At 44.7% G+C, this 17,560-nt stretch overlaps 1 protein-coding gene across 2 annotated transcripts in view; it reads left to right on the top strand.

Annotated features, from left to right (window-relative positions):
• LOC129826529 (semaphorin-4C-like) overlaps positions 1-10,083 on the top strand; it is a 52,995-nt gene extending 42,912 nt beyond the window's left edge. Inside the window, exons 12-16 of one of the 2 annotated variants that reach the window (XM_055887373.1) lie at positions 72-187; positions 4,597-4,754; positions 4,944-5,035; positions 5,290-8,186; positions 8,492-10,083. In XM_055887373.1, the coding sequence (XP_055743348.1) occupies positions 72-187; positions 4,597-4,754; positions 4,944-5,035; positions 5,290-6,194 (1,271 nt within the window). In that variant the 3' untranslated portion in view covers positions 6,195-8,186; positions 8,492-10,083. The remainder of the gene's footprint in view (positions 1-71; positions 188-4,596; positions 4,755-4,943; positions 5,036-5,289; positions 8,187-8,491) is intronic. The other variant, XM_055887374.1, reaches the window with a different exon arrangement.
• Positions 10,084-17,560: the final 7,477 nt, after the last annotated feature.

Genomic DNA, 17,560 nt, shown 5'->3' on the forward strand with positions numbered 1-17,560 from the left:
CTCTTCTCCTACTCTCTTTCATTGCCCTCTTTTCTCTCCTTTTCCCCTCCCCCTCTACTCTCCTCCTGTAGCAGACGGGTGGTTACAGAGGGTAGTGATCTTTGGCTCGGAGGCCCATGTGATTGAAGAGATACAGCTGTTTGATTCTCCCCAGCCAGTGGACAGCCTAACCATCTCTCACACCAAGGTAACACTCAAGACTTGGCTAGGGTTTCAATAAATTCCTTGCTTTTCCAGAAATCCTGGTTGGAGGATTCTGGATTTCCTGCTTATTCCCTCCTGATTCCTCCAACCAGAATTTCGGAAAACATTGTAATTTATTGAACGTTCCAGGGATTTTGCAACCCTACACTAGGCACAAGAGTTTTCCCCAGCTCTCCATATAGTAGACTGTCACTAGGCCCAGGAAGTATCCCTGGGCCTACACCATCATGGACCATCGCTAGGGTCTGGAGTTTTCCCCAGCTTTACACATAGACAGACCGACAAGGTGGATATGTGCATCAAGCTTTCTCACACTACAGAAACTGGAGATAGGGTCCTTACCTATGGGCCGTTCTGGCTTGGACAAGGCTTACTTACACACAGACCATCACTGGAGACAAGAGTCTTCTCTGACCATGTGACTACTTATCACCATTATCCCCTCAGATGACGATGTGACTCCTGGCCCTACTTATCACCATTATCCCATCAGATTACCATGTGACTCCTGGCCCTAAACATCACCATTATCCCATCAGATTACTTCCGGCGCCAACCGAGATGGCCGCCTCGCTTCGCGTTCCTAGGAAAATATGCAGTATTTTGTTTTTTTATGTGTTATTCCTTACATTGGTACCCCAGGTAATCTTAGGTTTCATTACATACAGTCGGGAGGAACTACTGCATATAAGAGAAACGTCAACTCACCATCGTTACAACCAGGAATATGACTTTCCCGAAGCGGATCCAGTGTTTTGCCTTCCACCCAATACAATGGATCTGATCCCAGCCGGCGACCCTAAACGACGCCGTAAAAGGGGCAAACGAAGCAGTCTCCTGGTCAGGCTTCGGAGACGGGCACATCGTGCTCCACTCCCTAGCATACTACTCGCCAATGTCCAGTCTCTTGACAACAAGGTTGATGAAATCCGAGCAAGGGTAGCTTTCCAGAGAGACATCAGAGATTGTAACGTTCTCTGCTTCACGGAAACATGGCTCACTCAAGAGACGCTAACGGAGTCGGTGCAGCCAGCTGGTTTCTTCACGCATCGCGCCAACAGAAACAAACATCTTTCTGGTAAGAAGAGGGGCGGGGGTGTATGCCTTATGATTAACGAGACGTGGTGTGATCATAACAACATACAGGAACTCAAGTCATTCTGTTCACCTGATCTAGAATTCCTCACAATCAAATGTCGACCGCATTATCTACCAAGGGAATTCTCTTCGATTATAATCACAACCGTATATATTCCCCCCCAAGCAGACACATCGATGGCCCTGAACGAACTTTATCTGACTCTTTGTAAACTGGAAACCACACACCCTGAGGCTGCATTCATCGTAGCTGGGGATTTTAACAAGGATAATCTGAAAACAAAACTCCCTAAATTCTATCAGCATATCGATTGTGCTACCAGGGCTGGTAAAACCTTGGATCATTGTTTATACTAACTTCCGCGACGCATATAAGGCCCTCCCCCGCCCTCCTTTCGGAAAAGATGACCACGACTCCATTTTGTTGCTTCCAGCCTACAAACAGAAACTAAACAACAAGCTCCCTCGCTCAGGTCTGTTCAACGCTGGTCCGACCAATCTGATTCCACGCTTCAAGACTGCTTCGATCACGTGGATTGGAATATGTTCCGCATTGCGTCCAACAACAATATTGACGAATACGCTGATTCGGTGAGCGAGTTCATTAGAAAGTGCATTGACGATGTCGTACCCACAGCAACGATTAAAACATTCCCAAACCAGAAACCGTGGATTGATGGCAGCATTCGCGTGAAACTGAAAGCGCGAACCATTGCTTTTAACCAGGGCAAGGTGACCGGAAACATGACCGAATACAAACAGTGTAGCTATTCTCTCCGCAAGGCAATCAAACAAGCTAAGTCCCAGTATAGAGACAATGTAGAGTCGCAATTCAACAGCTCAGACACAAGAGGTATGTGGCAGGGTCTACAGTCAATCACGGATTACAAAAAGAAAACCAGCCCCGTCGTGGACCAGGATGTCTTGCTCCCAGACAGGCTAAATAACTTTTTTGCTCGCTTTGAGGACAATACAGTGCCACTGACACGGCCCACTACCAAAACCTGCGGGCTCTCCACTGCAGCCGAGGTGAGTAAAACATTTAAACGTGTTAACCCTCACAAGGCTGCAGGCCCAGACGGCATTCCCAGCCGCGTCCTCAGAGCATGCGCAGACCAGCTGGCTGGTGTGTTTAAGGACATATTCAATCAATCCTTATCCCAGTCTGCTGTTCCCACATGCTTCAAGAGGGCCACCATTATTCCTGTTCCCAAGAAAGCTAAGGTAACTGAGCTAAATGACTACCGCCCCGTAGCACTCACTTCCGTCATCATGAAGTGCTTTGAGAGACTAGTCAAGGACCATATCACCTCCACCCTACCTGACACCCTAGACCCACTCCAATTTGCTTACCGAACCAATAGGTCGACAGACGACGCAATCGCAACCACACTGCACACTGCCCTAACCCATCTGGACAACAGGAATACCTATGTGAGAATGCTGTTCATCGACTACAGCTCAGCATTTAACACCATAGTACCCTCCAAACTCGTCATCAAGCCCTGGGTCTCGACCCCGCCCTATGCAACTGGGTCCTGGACTTCCTGACGGGCCGCCCCCAGGTGGTGAGGGTAGGTAACAACATCTCCACCCCGCTGATCCTCAACACTGGGGCCCCACAAGGGTGCGTTCTGAGCCCTCTCCTGTACTCCCTGTTCACCCACGACTGCGTGGCCATGCACGCCTCCAACTCAATCATCAAGTTTGCGGACGACACTACAGTGGTAGGCTTGATTACCAACAACGACGAGACGGCCTACAGGGAGGAGGTGAGGGCCCTCGGAGTGTGGTGTAAGGAAAATAACCTCACACTCAATGTCAACAAAACAAAGGAGATGATTGTGGACTTCAGGAAACAGCAGAGGGAGCACCCCCCCTATCCACATCGATGGGACAGTAGTGGAGAAGGTGGAATGTTTTAAGTTCCTCGGTGTACACATCACGGACAAACTGAATTGGTCCACCCACACAAACAGCGTTGTGAAGAAGGCGCAGCAGCGCCTCTTCAACCTCAGGAGGCTGAAGAAATTCGGCTTGTCACCAAAAGCACTCACAAACTTCTACAGATGCACAATCGAGAGCATCCTGTCGGGCTGTATCACCGCCTGGTACGGCAACAGCTCCGCCCACAACCGTAAGGCTCTCCAGAGAGTAGTGAGGTCTGCACAACACATCACCGGGGGCAAACTACCTGCCCTCCAGGACACCTACACCACCCGATGTCACAGGAAGGCAATAAAGATCATCAAGGACAACAACCACCCAAGCCACTGCCTGTTCACCCCGCTATCATCCAGAAGGTGAGGTCAGTACAGGTGCATCAAAGCAGGGACCGAGAGACTGAAAAACAGCTTCTATCTCAAGGCCATCAGACTGTTAAACAGCCACCACTAACATTTAATGGCCGCTGCCAACATACTGACTCAACTCCAGCCACTTTAATAATGGGAATTGATGGAAATTATGTAAAAATTTACCACTAGCCACTTTAAACAATGCCACTTAATATAATGTTTACATATCCTACATTACTCATCTCATATGTATATGTATATACTGTACTCTATATCATCTACTGCATCTTGCCATCTTTATGTAATACATGTATCACTAGCCACTTTAAACTATGCCACTTTATGTTTACATACCCTACATTACTCATCTCATATGTATATACTGTACTCTATACCATCTACTGCATCTTGCCTATGCCGTTCTGTACCATCACTCATTCATATATCTTTATGTACATATTCTTTATCCCTTTACACTTGTGTGTATAAGGTAGTAGTTGTGGAATTGTTAGGTTAGATTACTTGTTGGTTATTACTGCATTGTCGGAACTAGAAGCACAAGCATTTCGCTACACTCGCATTAACATCTGCTAACCATGTGTATGTGACAAATAACATTTGATTTGATTTGATTTGAGATTACCATCTGACTCCTGGCCCTACTCATCACCATTATCCAATCAGATTACCATGTGACTCCCGGCCCTACTCATCACCTCTGTTTCACTGCATTACACTCACATGTTAACTGGCATTACACTCATGCTGATCCTTATCTAACTAAACCAGGCTTTTCATGGCCAGCGATTTCATAACAAACTCTTCTCTCTAGCAGAACAAAATGTTATTGTAATTTAGAATGATTATCCTATTATCTCTGCTGCCCTCTCTGAATTGTTCTTTTTCTATTTTCTCATCCTCTCTTTCTCTCCCCCCTCTCTTTTTACCCTCTTGTCTCCACCCCTCTCTCTCCCTCTTTCTCTGTCTATGTCTGCAGAAGTACTTGTACATTGGCTCACGTTCAGAGGTGCTCCAGCTGCCCTTGGCTAACTGCAGCCGCTATCAGTCGCAGCCAGACTGCCTTCTGTCCCGGGACCCCTACTGCGCCTGGGACAGCGAGGGCCGCGCCTGTGTTCGCATCGACCTCCACCGCGGGTGAGCATGTCTGGCTCTCCCCTCTGTCCCTGCTCAGAGGTTCTGCCTCCCCCCTTCGCTCACTCCGCTCCTCCCTGCTCAGTGGGTTGGGTCTGACTGTGCCAGCAGCAGCTCAGTGGAGGCTTCTCAGACAGTATAGCAGAAAGACATGTTATTAATGCCTGTTCTCTGTGCTCTCTGTTCCTACAGGTCTACCTCCTCCCTGTCCCAGGATCTGATGCTGGAGAGATTCAGCAGGGGCAAAGCCAAGTTTGACAAGCCTGTGGCCATCCCCAGCCCTGGTGAGTGGGAAAGAGAAACTTGACTGATGGACCCTGGTGGTGAAAGCTGGTCACTACAGTTGTAGTAATTTTTGTAGAGTTGTTGAATGGAGTTGAACTTAGAATTGAGAATGTTTTTTGTTGAGTTGAACTAAGAGTTCATAATTGAAATCTAATAGAGTGAATTGAACTCAATTTAACTTAGAGTTGATGAGTTGAACTCAGAGTTCAGGATATAAACATCTTGGCTAACATACCCTCTCTCTCCCTCCCAGACAACTCTCGGCTGAGGAATGTGACAGTCGTGGTAGAATCAGACATGGTGCTGCCCTGCCAGCTGGTGTCCAACCTGGCCCAGCCCTCCTGGGTCCTCAATGACCGCGAGCTGCAGCTAGGAGACGAGGAGGCCGGAGGGCCACGCTTCGACCAGGCCCTGAAGGCTCTGGTGGTTCCCAACGCCATGCCAGTGCACGCGGGACGCTACGTGTGCTACTCCGAGGAGCAGGGGGTCAAGTTCCAGACGGAGCGCTACCAGGTGTCGGTGGTGGCCAGCTCCCCTGTGGTCATGGCGGCCCGGGCCCCTGACGGCAGCATGGGTCTGTTCTGGGTGTTGGTAATCACCCTGGGGGCCGCCTGTTTATTACTATTGGTGGCAGCTCTGTATCTGAGGAGACGTCTGAAGCTGGCCCTAGGTAAAGGGGCGGACATGAAGCCTCTGGAGAGCACCCTGGTCTACCCCATCACCCTGCCCAAGGAGCCACCCACCTTTGTGCCCAGCAAAATGCCCAGCGACGAGGACCGCTTCTGGGAGACGGGCGCCAACTACTACTACTCAGACGGCTCGCTGAAGATCGTTCCGGGCCACGCCCTGTGCCCAAGCAGCCAGTCTCACCACCACGCTCCAACGGCATCTCCCAGCACCATCCCCGGCCAGCCCATCCATTCCCCCAGCCGGCTCAGCCTTACCAACATCAGGGGTTCCGGCAGCAACGGCTACATCCGCCTCAACCTAAGCTCGGCCGGGGAGGAGAGGGTTAGCGGGGGTGGTTCTGGTGGAGGAGGGCTGGGGCTGAGTGGGGGCGGGAACGACTACTCCAGCCCCTTCAAGGAGGAGCTGCGTCGGACCCTGCAGCAGAGGAGCGTGCTGCCTGACGCCAACCCTGAAGAGTCGTCTGTGTAGTCTTTCTCCGCGCCTGCCGTAATGAAAAAACAAAACAAGAGACAACGAACGGCAACTAACCTACCTCCCTCCTCTCTCTCTTTCTCAGCTCCACTGTCACTCCATGCTCTTTCTCTCTCTCTTTTTCTGACAATGCTCGTTTGGCTGACTCTGTGACTGGCAGAAGACACTTTTTGCACAGAGCATGTGATGTGACACACACGCTGAATATTCATCAGCATCCACTCCTGTTATTATTGTGTTCCATCCGCTCCTGTTATTATTGTGTTCCACCCGCTCCTGTTATTATTGTGTTCCATCCGCTCCTGTTATTATTGTGTTCCATCCGCTCCTGTTATTATTGTGTTCCATCCGCTCCTGTTATTATTGTGTTCCATCCGCTCCTGTTATTATTGTGTTCCATCCGCTCCTGTTAATATTGTGTTCCATCCGCTCCTGTTATTATTGTGTTCCATCCGCTCCTGTTATTATTGTGTTCCATCCGCTCCTGTTATTATTGTGTTCCATCCGCCAAACTGGCTGTCACATTTTAACTTCTTCAGCAGTTTAACTTGCTTTCGCTGTGCAAATCTCAAGCTGTGTAAATTCTGTATTTAAAGACAATTGAACGCAGAGGGCCTACACCTCAAGCATGGCAGTCAAACAAATGGAAAGGTTTCCTGAGAGCACTACTTCATGATAAGAGAGGACCAAGATCTCATGACAAGGTTGTAGCTTCAGCGCTATACCAATCATCCAATAATCAAGCAGTACTAGTCGACTGACTGAAAAATGGAGGAGCTGGCTTGCCTTTTTTCTGTTCTGTTGGAGAATTTTTCGCTTTCTGCACTTAACATGGAAGTATGGGAGTCGATTTTGTATTTGTGAGCAAAGAGAGTGAGAGTCACATAAAAGACAAATTAATCTCAAAAGCAAGACGACAATCACGTTCCTCTCTCCGGGGGTAAAACCTGGGAAGGAAAGGGAGGGATGAAGAGAGAGAAAATGAAGGGACAAACTTTACATGAAAGACAAACTCTCAATTAGACTTTCTCGGCTCGATTTGTACTTTTTTTTACGTTGTCAGTCTTTCCTCTGAGAAAGTCTTCAATCCCTGCCTGATATATTGTGACAATTTAAATTAAGACATTTTTATGTGTTGTTTTTCTATGTCTTATGGACTACAGAAGCAACAAATGAAGACCATTGGCTTTAAAGCACCCCTCTGTGAATGAGAATGTGAGAGAAGCATGTACAAACCTCTCCTATCCCTGCTCAAGGTAGATATCTCCCCAAATAACCTCCACACTAGTAAATACATTTTAGTACTACTTTTACAATAACTGCACTACACATTTACACAAGTGGTTCATGGGAATTTCAGTTAAACCCATTCAGATACACTTCCTTGTGATGTGATTATGGAAATTTCTCTTTGACATAATCCCACAACAGAACCTCAAAAGCACATTCACTTATTATTCCGAATTTGAGATGAGACAAAGGCATTGCTTTCAGTAAAGTAGCAGGGATGGCACGGGGGAATGTAGGTCAACTCTCACTAAACTGTTGCGACTGCAGTGGATGTCTCAACAAGTGCTTTATAATATGTATGTGTCTGGGCGGGGGTGGTGGATGGGTTGAACTGCCAAAAGAAGCCCTCCCTCCCCTGCACTGCCCTGAATGCCAAACCTGGTGGATGTAGTAGTGTGTCCTGGAGGGGACGGGCCACAGCACTGTACCTGTCCTATAGACACACCCTTTAATAACCCCTTATTTCCCTAAACCCCACCCACCTACCTACCTACCTACCTACCGATGTCCAGAGAATGACCTGGCGCTACTGTGGAAAGCCTGAATTCAGAGAGAAGGATGGACGCTGAACTGTAAACCCACACTGCCTGTGCTGTTAGAGGGACAAGCAGACAACAGATGGAAGATAGATGAATGGCCTGTGACAAACCAACGGCTCCAGAGAGTGATCAGAGGCTCATCTGATCGCTCCCATCAGAGGTATGGCTCGCTCTCTCTCTCTGAAAGCCTACAGACACCTATCCTGATCCCAGATCTGTTTGTGCTGTCATTCCAACTACTAGGTCATTGTTATGACTTGGCGTAGGAGTTGATGTAGGATTTGGCAAGACAGTACAAACAAATCTGGGACCAGCCTAAGAGACACACAAAGACCGAGCCAGAAAAATAACTGCCACAATCAAGTTTTACAGCCTTGCATATACAATTAAATCTACTGCTCCAGGGACTATATATCACTGTGTGCCCACTCTAACCTGTTCCTCTCCCTGTGCTTTGTCTTCCAGGGGTGGCTTTGTGACACATCTGCAGGGACCAGAGAACAACACAACACAAAGGAGGAACAAGAGGAGTACGATGTTTCTTTCTTTCTCACCAAAATGTATACTAGAGACAGCTGAAGGGGATGTAGAATATTGTAATGATCCCTGGGTTGAAGAGGTACTTACTTGGCCATCAGTGGTTAGTTCATCCTAGTGTTGCATGACCTTCTCTGCAAATGTACTGTACACATCTCTGATGACATGATCATCATTGTAAAAGAAGTGTATTATGTTTAAAACTTTTGCAGACACTAATGTTTTCTACTAAAAAAAAGTTTCATTTATGATTAAGAGTTGTTAAGGACTTGTTCATGAATTTGTCCATCTTCTTAACATGTTTACTTTCGCTGTGCCTCTTCACCTTCGGATAAGCCAAAGTAGACTGCAGTTGCTTTTTTTGAAAAGGTGTATTATTAGATATTATTTTATTATTTCACTTCGATATTTAAGTTTCAACATCCTGTCAACCTTCAGTTCAAAGAGCTCTCATGCCGGGAACATTCCTGCATATTTTATTTAGAGCTTCATTTTCTTCAGAAGGCAACAAGCTTGTGGATGGTCAATATCCTGTTTAGATGTCAGTAGTAATCTACTGAAGCCGATCCCTGACTTCCTACCACATGAGAAAGTAAACAGATCATCAGAGCGTCATAGGACCCACCAAGCAAAGCAACTTCCTTTTAACCATATGATAACTCGTGATTTCATGATCTGAGGTTTGATATAAAATCTTAAATATTTATACATCCATTTAAAATGTATAGATTGAATATGTTACCAAGCACTGGTTCAGACACTTTACAATCTATTGACATTGCTGTGAATTCAAGCTACAGGAGCTGTTAAGATTGGTATAGATATTTAACTGATTTGTCTTACAAAAAAAAATCCTTGGACATTATGTCTGATATGTCATAAAACTCTCTTAGAAGAAAATTATCCTTCAAACTCACAAAAGTGATGTAAGGCACAATCCCCCAAAAAATCTGCATGTGCAATTCTGGATCTATATAGGCTAGTTATTACTGCCCTACCAAGCAAAAAGGCAGTGACTGCTCATAGCGTGGATCTGAGAAAAATGGCTTTCATTTACCTTGGTTTCACAGTAACTTTATGCAGTTACTGCTAACATGACCCCCATTTTCTCCAAACCACAATACAATAGAGGCAGGATACTTGTCCACATGATTAAGCATGGATTTAATGTTGCAAAAATGACATTAACTTATTTTAGACCAAATGAGCAGTTACTGCCTTTTTGGAGATTACACTCTGCCTGTCAAAAACAACGCTTTCCACATCTCTTCACCTAAGCCTTTTTATTCTGTTGTTTTTCAATAATATTATTATATTACCATTATTATTATTATTAATTTCCTTTTTGGCTTTAAGTTGCAAAAGTTCCTCTGGCTGTTTGTTCTCAATCTTTTAATGTTTATGAAATGATGTTAAGTAACTTATTTCGCTTGTAAAAACATGTCAATATTTATTATCATTGTACATATGTCCTTATTTTTTTATATGTGTATATATACATGAATAAAAGTAGAAATCTACTCAAATTGTGAATGTGTGTGCTGGGGGTTCATGTAAATGAACCATCAAACCAAGAGCCTGGATGTAAGCATAAACATCCCTGTTATCCAACATTCAAGGGTACAAAATTATACTATACATTTTAATCAGAGTGAGCTTCAACTCATTAGTAAGATAACAGCCTGGGCATTCAGTGCATTAGAGGCAGAATGTGCAGAGGATGTAGACCTAGTCGTATACTCTCACTAATTGAAACAAGTAGCTATGGGGAAAGAACAGGAAACACAAACATCACACATGTTATGTAGGAACTTATTTAAGATACCTCATTAAAGATTCTTCTTTATCACACAGGGGAATTCGAATGGTTATATAAGGGCTTCGTAAAGAAACTGAACCAATTAGTAACATTACACTTACATTTAAGCCTACACTCGTATACAGAGCAACCCAACATTTGGGTTAAGTTGCTCAAGGGAACATTGACAGATTTTTCACATAGGGGATTCAAACCAGTGACCTTTCAGTTACTGGCCCAACACTCTTAACCACTGGGCTACCTGCCACCCTAACATCTTAAATGAGGCCTACTGGCCCTGTGCTTTTGGAGTCCTTTTTTGAACATGTCATTCATTCTATTAGGCTCAATATAATATTCTATTAAGCCTGATAGTAGGTTGAGTCATTATTATATTCTATTAAGCCTCTGTCAGAGCCTTTTAACTCACCTTGAGCAAAGCCTGGGAGCCAAGGCTATATTCTAATAGGCCTGGTTCTATTTTATTAGGCCTGATACAGTATAATGCCTATTAATTTATTCTATCAGGCCTATTCTCTCTCCAGTTTCAAGGTCTGCATTACCATGTCTAGCGTTCATCCAGTCTCCTCTTCCCTGTTGACGTTGTGCCTGCTGCTTTCCCGTATGTCTGGTGCTAGCGAAGCCACATGCTCTCAGTGTGCCAGACCCACAGACCCAGCTGTGGGGAGTGAGAGGTGGGAGTGTGACGTCACAGAGTACACAGCTGGGCCACAGAGAATGCTTTAATCTCCTCTTTATAGGTCACCAACCACGGCTATGTATGCTCTTACTCATCTCATCTCACTCACATGCACGCACACAGACACACACAGGCTACAGAGAGAGAAATAAAGTGAGAGACAGAGAGAGAGAGAGAGAACATGAGAACATGATAGCTGCACATATGCCCAGGCCGTGAGCAGAGCAACAGGCCCAACCCCCACTAGTACACCCGCCCAAACACCATCCCGTGACCTAAGAGGTATGTATCAGATGCTCAACATGCTCTGCTCACACCTACTGTAATGGTCCCTAAACCACACGAAAACAACACTAGACACTATGGAAGACAAAGCATTTACTATCTCATCCTCGAATATACAAGGTCTGAGGTTATCTGCCTTTGGCCTAAAGAGCAGGAACAGACTTCATAAAAAAAATGGAAAATACAGACATTGTCATCCTACAAGAAAAATGGTATGGAGGAGACGGACCAACTGGTTACCCTCTAGGTTACAGAGAGCTGGTAGTCCCATCCACCAAACTACCAGGTGTGAAACTGGGAAGGGACTCAGATGACATCTTCTCCATCCTAGAGGGGGAGATCAACCATTTCCAGGCCCAGGGACATGTAATAGTCTGTTGCGACCTTAATGCCAGAACCGGACAAGAACCTGACCCTCAGCACACAGGGAAACAAACACCTACCTGGAGGTGACAGTATTCCCTATCAGATCACAGCAAAATCACACTCTACCTGAACAGAGCAATACTCAATCATGAGGCATCAACGCCAAAGGAGCTGCACAATATTAAGAAATGCTATAGATGGAAGTAAAGTAGTGTAGAAACCTATCAAAAAACAATTAAGCAACAACAAATTCAATCCCTTTTAGACAACTTCCTGGACAAAACAGTTCACTGCAATTGTGAAGGTGTAAACTTTACAGTAGAAACCTAAAAAGTGTATTTGACCTTTCGGCTTCCCTATCAAATCTAAAAATTTCAAGCAGACAACCTAAGAAAATGAAAAACAATGAAAAATGGTTTGATGAAGAATGCAAAAACCTAAGAAAGAAAATGATAAACCTATCCAACCAAAAAGATAGTCCCAGAAAACCTGAGTCTACGCCTTCACTATTGTGAATCACTAAAACAATACAGAAATACACTACGGAAAAAGAAGGAACAGCACGCCAGAAATCAGCTCAAGGTAATTGAAGAATCCATAGAATCGAACCAGTTCTGGGAAAAGTTTAATACACTAAACAAACAACAACATGAAGAGTTATCTATCCAAAACGGAGATGTGTGGATTAACCACTTTTCTAATCTTTTTGGCTCTATAACAAAGAACAAATAGCAAAAACATATACATGATCAATTACACATCTTAGATTCATCAGCTATTAAAGACTACCAGAACCCACTGGATTCTCCAATTACTACAGGACAAAATACAAACCCTCCAACCCAAAAAAGCCTGTGGTGTTGATGGTATCCTACATGAAATGATAAAACATACAGATCACAAATTCCAATTGGCTATACTTAAACCATTTTAACATCATCTTCGGCTCTGGCATCTTCCCCAATATTTGGAACCAAGGACTGAAAACCCCAATTTACAAAAGTGGAGACAAATTTGAACACAATAACTAAATCAAATCAAATCAAATTTATTTATATAGCCCTTCTTACATCAGCTGATATCTCAAAGTGCTGTACAGAAACCCAGCCTAAAACCCCAAACAGCAAGCAATGCAGGTGTAGAAGCACGGTGGCTCGGAAAAACTCCCTTGAAAGGCCGAAACCTAGGAAGAAACCTAGAGAGGCACCAGGCTATGAGGGGTGGCCAGTCGTCTTCTGGCTGTGCCGGGTGGAGATTATAACAGAACACGGCCAAGATGTTCAAATGTTCATAAATGACCAGCATGGTCAAATAATACTAATCACAGTAGTTGTCGAGGGTGCAGCAAGTCAGCACCTCAGGAGTAAATGTCAGTTGGCTTTTCATAGCCGATCATTTAGACTAGAGTATCTCTACCGCTCCTGCTCTCTAGAGAGTTGAAAACAGCAGGTCTGGGACAGGTAGCACATCCGGTGAACAGGTCAGGGTTCCATAGCCGCAGGCAGAACAGTTGAAAATGGAGCAGCAGAACGGCCAGGTGGACTGGGGACAGCAAGGAGTCATCATGCCAGGTAGTCCTGAGGCATGGTTCTAGGGCTCAGGTCTTCCGAGAGAGAGAGAAAGAAAGAGAGAAAGAGAGAATTAGAGAGAGCATACTTAAATTCACACAGGACACCGGATAAGACAGGAGAAGTACTCCAGATATAACAGACTGACCCTAGCCCCCCGACACATAAACTACTGCAGCATAAATACTGGAGGCTGAGACAGGAGGGGTCAGGAGACACTGTGGCCCCATCCGATGATACCCCCGGACAGGACCAAACAGGAAGGATATAACCTATAACTTTGCCAAAGCACAGCCCCCACACCACTAGAGGGATATCTTCAACCACCAACTTACCATCCTGAGACAAGGCCGAGTATAGCCCACAAAGATCTCCGCCACGGCACAACCCAAGGGGGTGCGCCAACCCAGACAGGAAGACCACGTCAGTGACTCAACCCACTCAAGTGACGCACCCCTCCTAGGTACGGCATGAAAGAGTACCAGTAAGCCAGTGACTCAGCCCCTGTAATAGGGTTAGAGGCAGAGAATCCCAGTGGAGAGAGGGGAACCGGCCAGGCAGAGACAGCAAGGGCAGTTCGTTCACCTTCACACTCCTGGGCTAGACTACACTCAATCACATGACCCACTAAAGAGATGAGTCTTCAGTAAAGACTTAAAAGTTGAGACCGAGTCTGCGTCTCTCACATGGGTAGAAGGACCATTCCATAAAAATGCAGCTCTATAGGAGAAAGCCCTGCCTCCAGCTGTTTGCTTAGAAATTCTAGGGACAATTAGGAGGCCTGCGTCTTGTGACTGTAGCGTACGTGTAGGTATGTACGGCAGGACCAAATTGGAAAGATAGGTAGGAGCAAGTCCATGTAATGCTTTGTAGGTTAGCAGTAAACCTTGAAATCAGCCCTTGCCTTAACAGGAAGCCAGTGTAGGGAGGCTAGCACTGGAGTAATAGTTCTAGTCAGGATTCTAGCAGCCGTATTTAGCACTAACTGAAGTTAATTTAGTGCTTTATCCGGGTAGCCGGAAAGTAGAGCATTGCAGTAGTCTAACCTAGAAGTAACAAAAGTATGGATTTTTGGACAGAAAGTTTCTGATTTTTGCAATATTACGTAGATGGAAAAAAGCTGTCCTTGAAACAGTCTTGATATGTTCGTCAAAAGAGGTCCAGAGTAACGCCGAGGTCCTTCACAGTTTTATTTGAGACGATTTTACAACCATCAAGATGAATTGTCAGATTCAATAGAAGATCTCTTTGTTTCTTGGGACCTAGAACAAGCATCTCTGTTTTGTCCAAGTTTAAAAGTAGAACGTTTGCAGCCATCCACTTCCTTATGTCTGAAACACAGGCTTCTAGCGAGGGCAATTTTGGGGCTTCACCATGTTTCATTGAAATGTACAGCTGTGTGTCATCGGCATAGCAGTGAAAGTTAACATTATGTTTTCGAATGACATCCCCAAGAGGTAAAATATACAGTGAAAACAATAGTGGTCTTAAAACGGAACCTTGAGGAACACTGAAATGTACAATTGATTTGTCAGAAGACAAACCATTCACAGAGACAAACTGATATCTTTCAGACAGATAAGATATTAACCAGGCCAGAACTTGTCCGTGTAGACCAATTTGGGTTTCCAATCTCTCCAGAAGAATGTGGTGATCGATGGTATCAAAGGCAGCACTAAGGTCTAGGAGCACGAAGACAGATGCAGAACCTCGGTCTGACGCCATTAAAAGGTAATTTACCGCCTTCACGTGCAGTCTCAGTGCTATGATGGGGTCTAAAACCAGACTGAAGCATTTCGTATACATTGTTTGTCTTCAGGAAGGCAGTGAGTTGCTGCGCAACAGCTTTTTCATTTTTTTTTGAGAGGAATTGAATTCGATATAGGCCGATAGTTTTTTATATTTTCTGGGTCAAGGTTTGGCTTTTTCAAGAGAGGGTTTATTACTGCCACTTTTAGTGAGTTTGGTACACATCCGGTGGATAGAGAGCCGTTTATTATGTTCAACATAGGAGGGCCAAGCACAGAAAGCAGTTCTTTCAGTAGTTTAGTTGGAATAGGGTCCAGTATGCAGCTTGAAGGTTTAGAGGCCATGATTATTTTCATCATTGTGTCAAGAGATATAGTACTAAAACACTTGAGTGTCTCTCTTGATCCTAGGTCCTGGCAGAGTTGTGCAGACTCAGGAGAGCTGAGCTTTGGAGGAATACGCAGATTTAAAGAGGAGTCCGTAATTTGCTTTCAAATGATCATGATCTTTTCCTCAAAGAAGTTCATGAATTTATTACTGCTGAAGTGAAAGCCATCCTCACTTGGGGAATGCTGCTTTTTAGTTAGCTTTGTGACAGTATCAAAAAGACATTTCGGATTGTTCTTGTTTTCCTCAATTAAGTTGGAAAAATAGGATGATCGAGCAGCAGTGAGGGCTCTTCGATACTGCACGGTACTGTCTTTCCAAGCTAGTCGGAAGACTTCCAGTTTGGTGTGGCACCATTTCCGTTCCAATTTTCTGGAAGCTTGCTTCAGAGCTTGGGTATTTTCTGTATACCAGGGAGCTAGTTTCTTATGACAAATGTTTTTAGTTTTTAGGGGTGCAACTGCATCTAGGGTATTGCGCAAGGTTAAATTGAGTTCCTCAGTTAGGTGGTTAACTGATTTTTGTCCTCTGACATCCTTGGGTAGGCAGAGGGAGTCTGGAAGGGCATCAAGGAATCTTTGTGTTGTCTGAGAATTTATAGCACGAATTTTGATGCTCCTTGGTTGGGGTCTGAGCAGATTATTTGTTAGCGATTGCAAACGTAATAAAATGGTGGTCCGATAGTCCAGGATTATGAGGAAAAACATGAATTTCATGGGACAAAACTAGTTCCAGAGTATGACTGTGACAGTGAGTAGGTCCAGAGACATGTTGGACAACACCCACTGAGTCGATGATGGCTCCGAAAGCCTTTTGGAGTGGGTCTGTGGACTTTTCCATGTGAATATTAAAATCACCAAAAATTTGAATATTATCTGCTATGACTAAAAGGTCCGATAGGAATTCAGGGAACTTAGTGAGGAATGCTGTATATGGCCCAGGAGGCCTGTAAACAGTAGCTATAAAAAGTGATTAGGAGTAGGCTGCATAGAAAACGGCATTTTTTTTTGTAAATTGAAATTTGCTATCGTAAATGTTAGCAACACCTCCGCCTTTGCGGGATGCACGGGGGATATGGTCACTAGTGTAACCAGGAGGTGAGGCCTCATTTAACACAGTAAATTCATCAGGCTTAAGCCATGTTTCAGTCAGGCCAATCACATCAAGATTATGATCAGTGATTAGTTAATTGACTATAACTGCCTTTGAAGTGAGGGATCTAACATTAAGTGGCCCTATTTTGAGATGTGAGGTATCACGATCTCTTTCAATAATGGCAGGAATGGAGGTCTTTATCCTAGTGAGATTGCTAAGGCGAACACGGCCATGTTTAGTTTTGCCCAACCTAGGTCGAGGCACAGACATGGTCTCAATGGGGATAGCTGAGCTGACTACACTGACTGTGCTAGTGGCAGACTCCACTAAGCTGGCAGGCTGGCTAACAGCCTGCTGCCTGGCCTGCATACCGTGGGATATGCGTCAACAGCAACCTTGGGAAAATCCTCTGCATTATCATTAACATCAGACTTATACATTTCCTCAGTGAAAACAATGTACTGAGAAAATGTCAAATTGGCTTTTTGCCAAATTACTGTACGGCAGACTAGGTATTCACCCTGCACACCCTAATTGACAAACATACAAAACAAAACAAAGACAAAGTTTTCTCATGCTTTGCTGACTTCAAAAAATCTTTTGACTCAACTTGGCATGAGGGTCTGCTATATAAATTGATGGAAATTGATGGTGGTGTTGGGGAAAACACATACGACATTATAAAATCCATGTACACAAACAACAAGTGTGCATTTAAAATTGGCAAGAAACACACACATTTCTTTTCACAAGGTCGTGGGGTGAGACAGGGATGCAGCTTAAGCCCCACCCTCTTCAACATATATATCAACGAATTGGCACGGGCACTAGAACAGTCTGCCGCACCCGACCTCACCATCCTAGAATCTGAAGTCAAATGTCTACTGTTTGTTGATGATCTGGTGCTTCTGTCCCCTACCAAGAAGGGCCTACAGTAGCACCTAGATCTTCTGCACAGATTCCGTCAGACATGGGCTCTGACAGTAAATCTCAGAAAGACAAAAATAATGGTGTTCCAAAAAAAGGTCCAGTTGTCAGGACCACAAATA

This window comes from Salvelinus fontinalis, chromosome 28, assembly GCF_029448725.1.
Source record: "Salvelinus fontinalis isolate EN_2023a chromosome 28, ASM2944872v1, whole genome shotgun sequence".
In the NCBI taxonomy this organism is placed as follows: Eukaryota; Metazoa; Chordata; class Actinopteri; order Salmoniformes; family Salmonidae; genus Salvelinus; species Salvelinus fontinalis.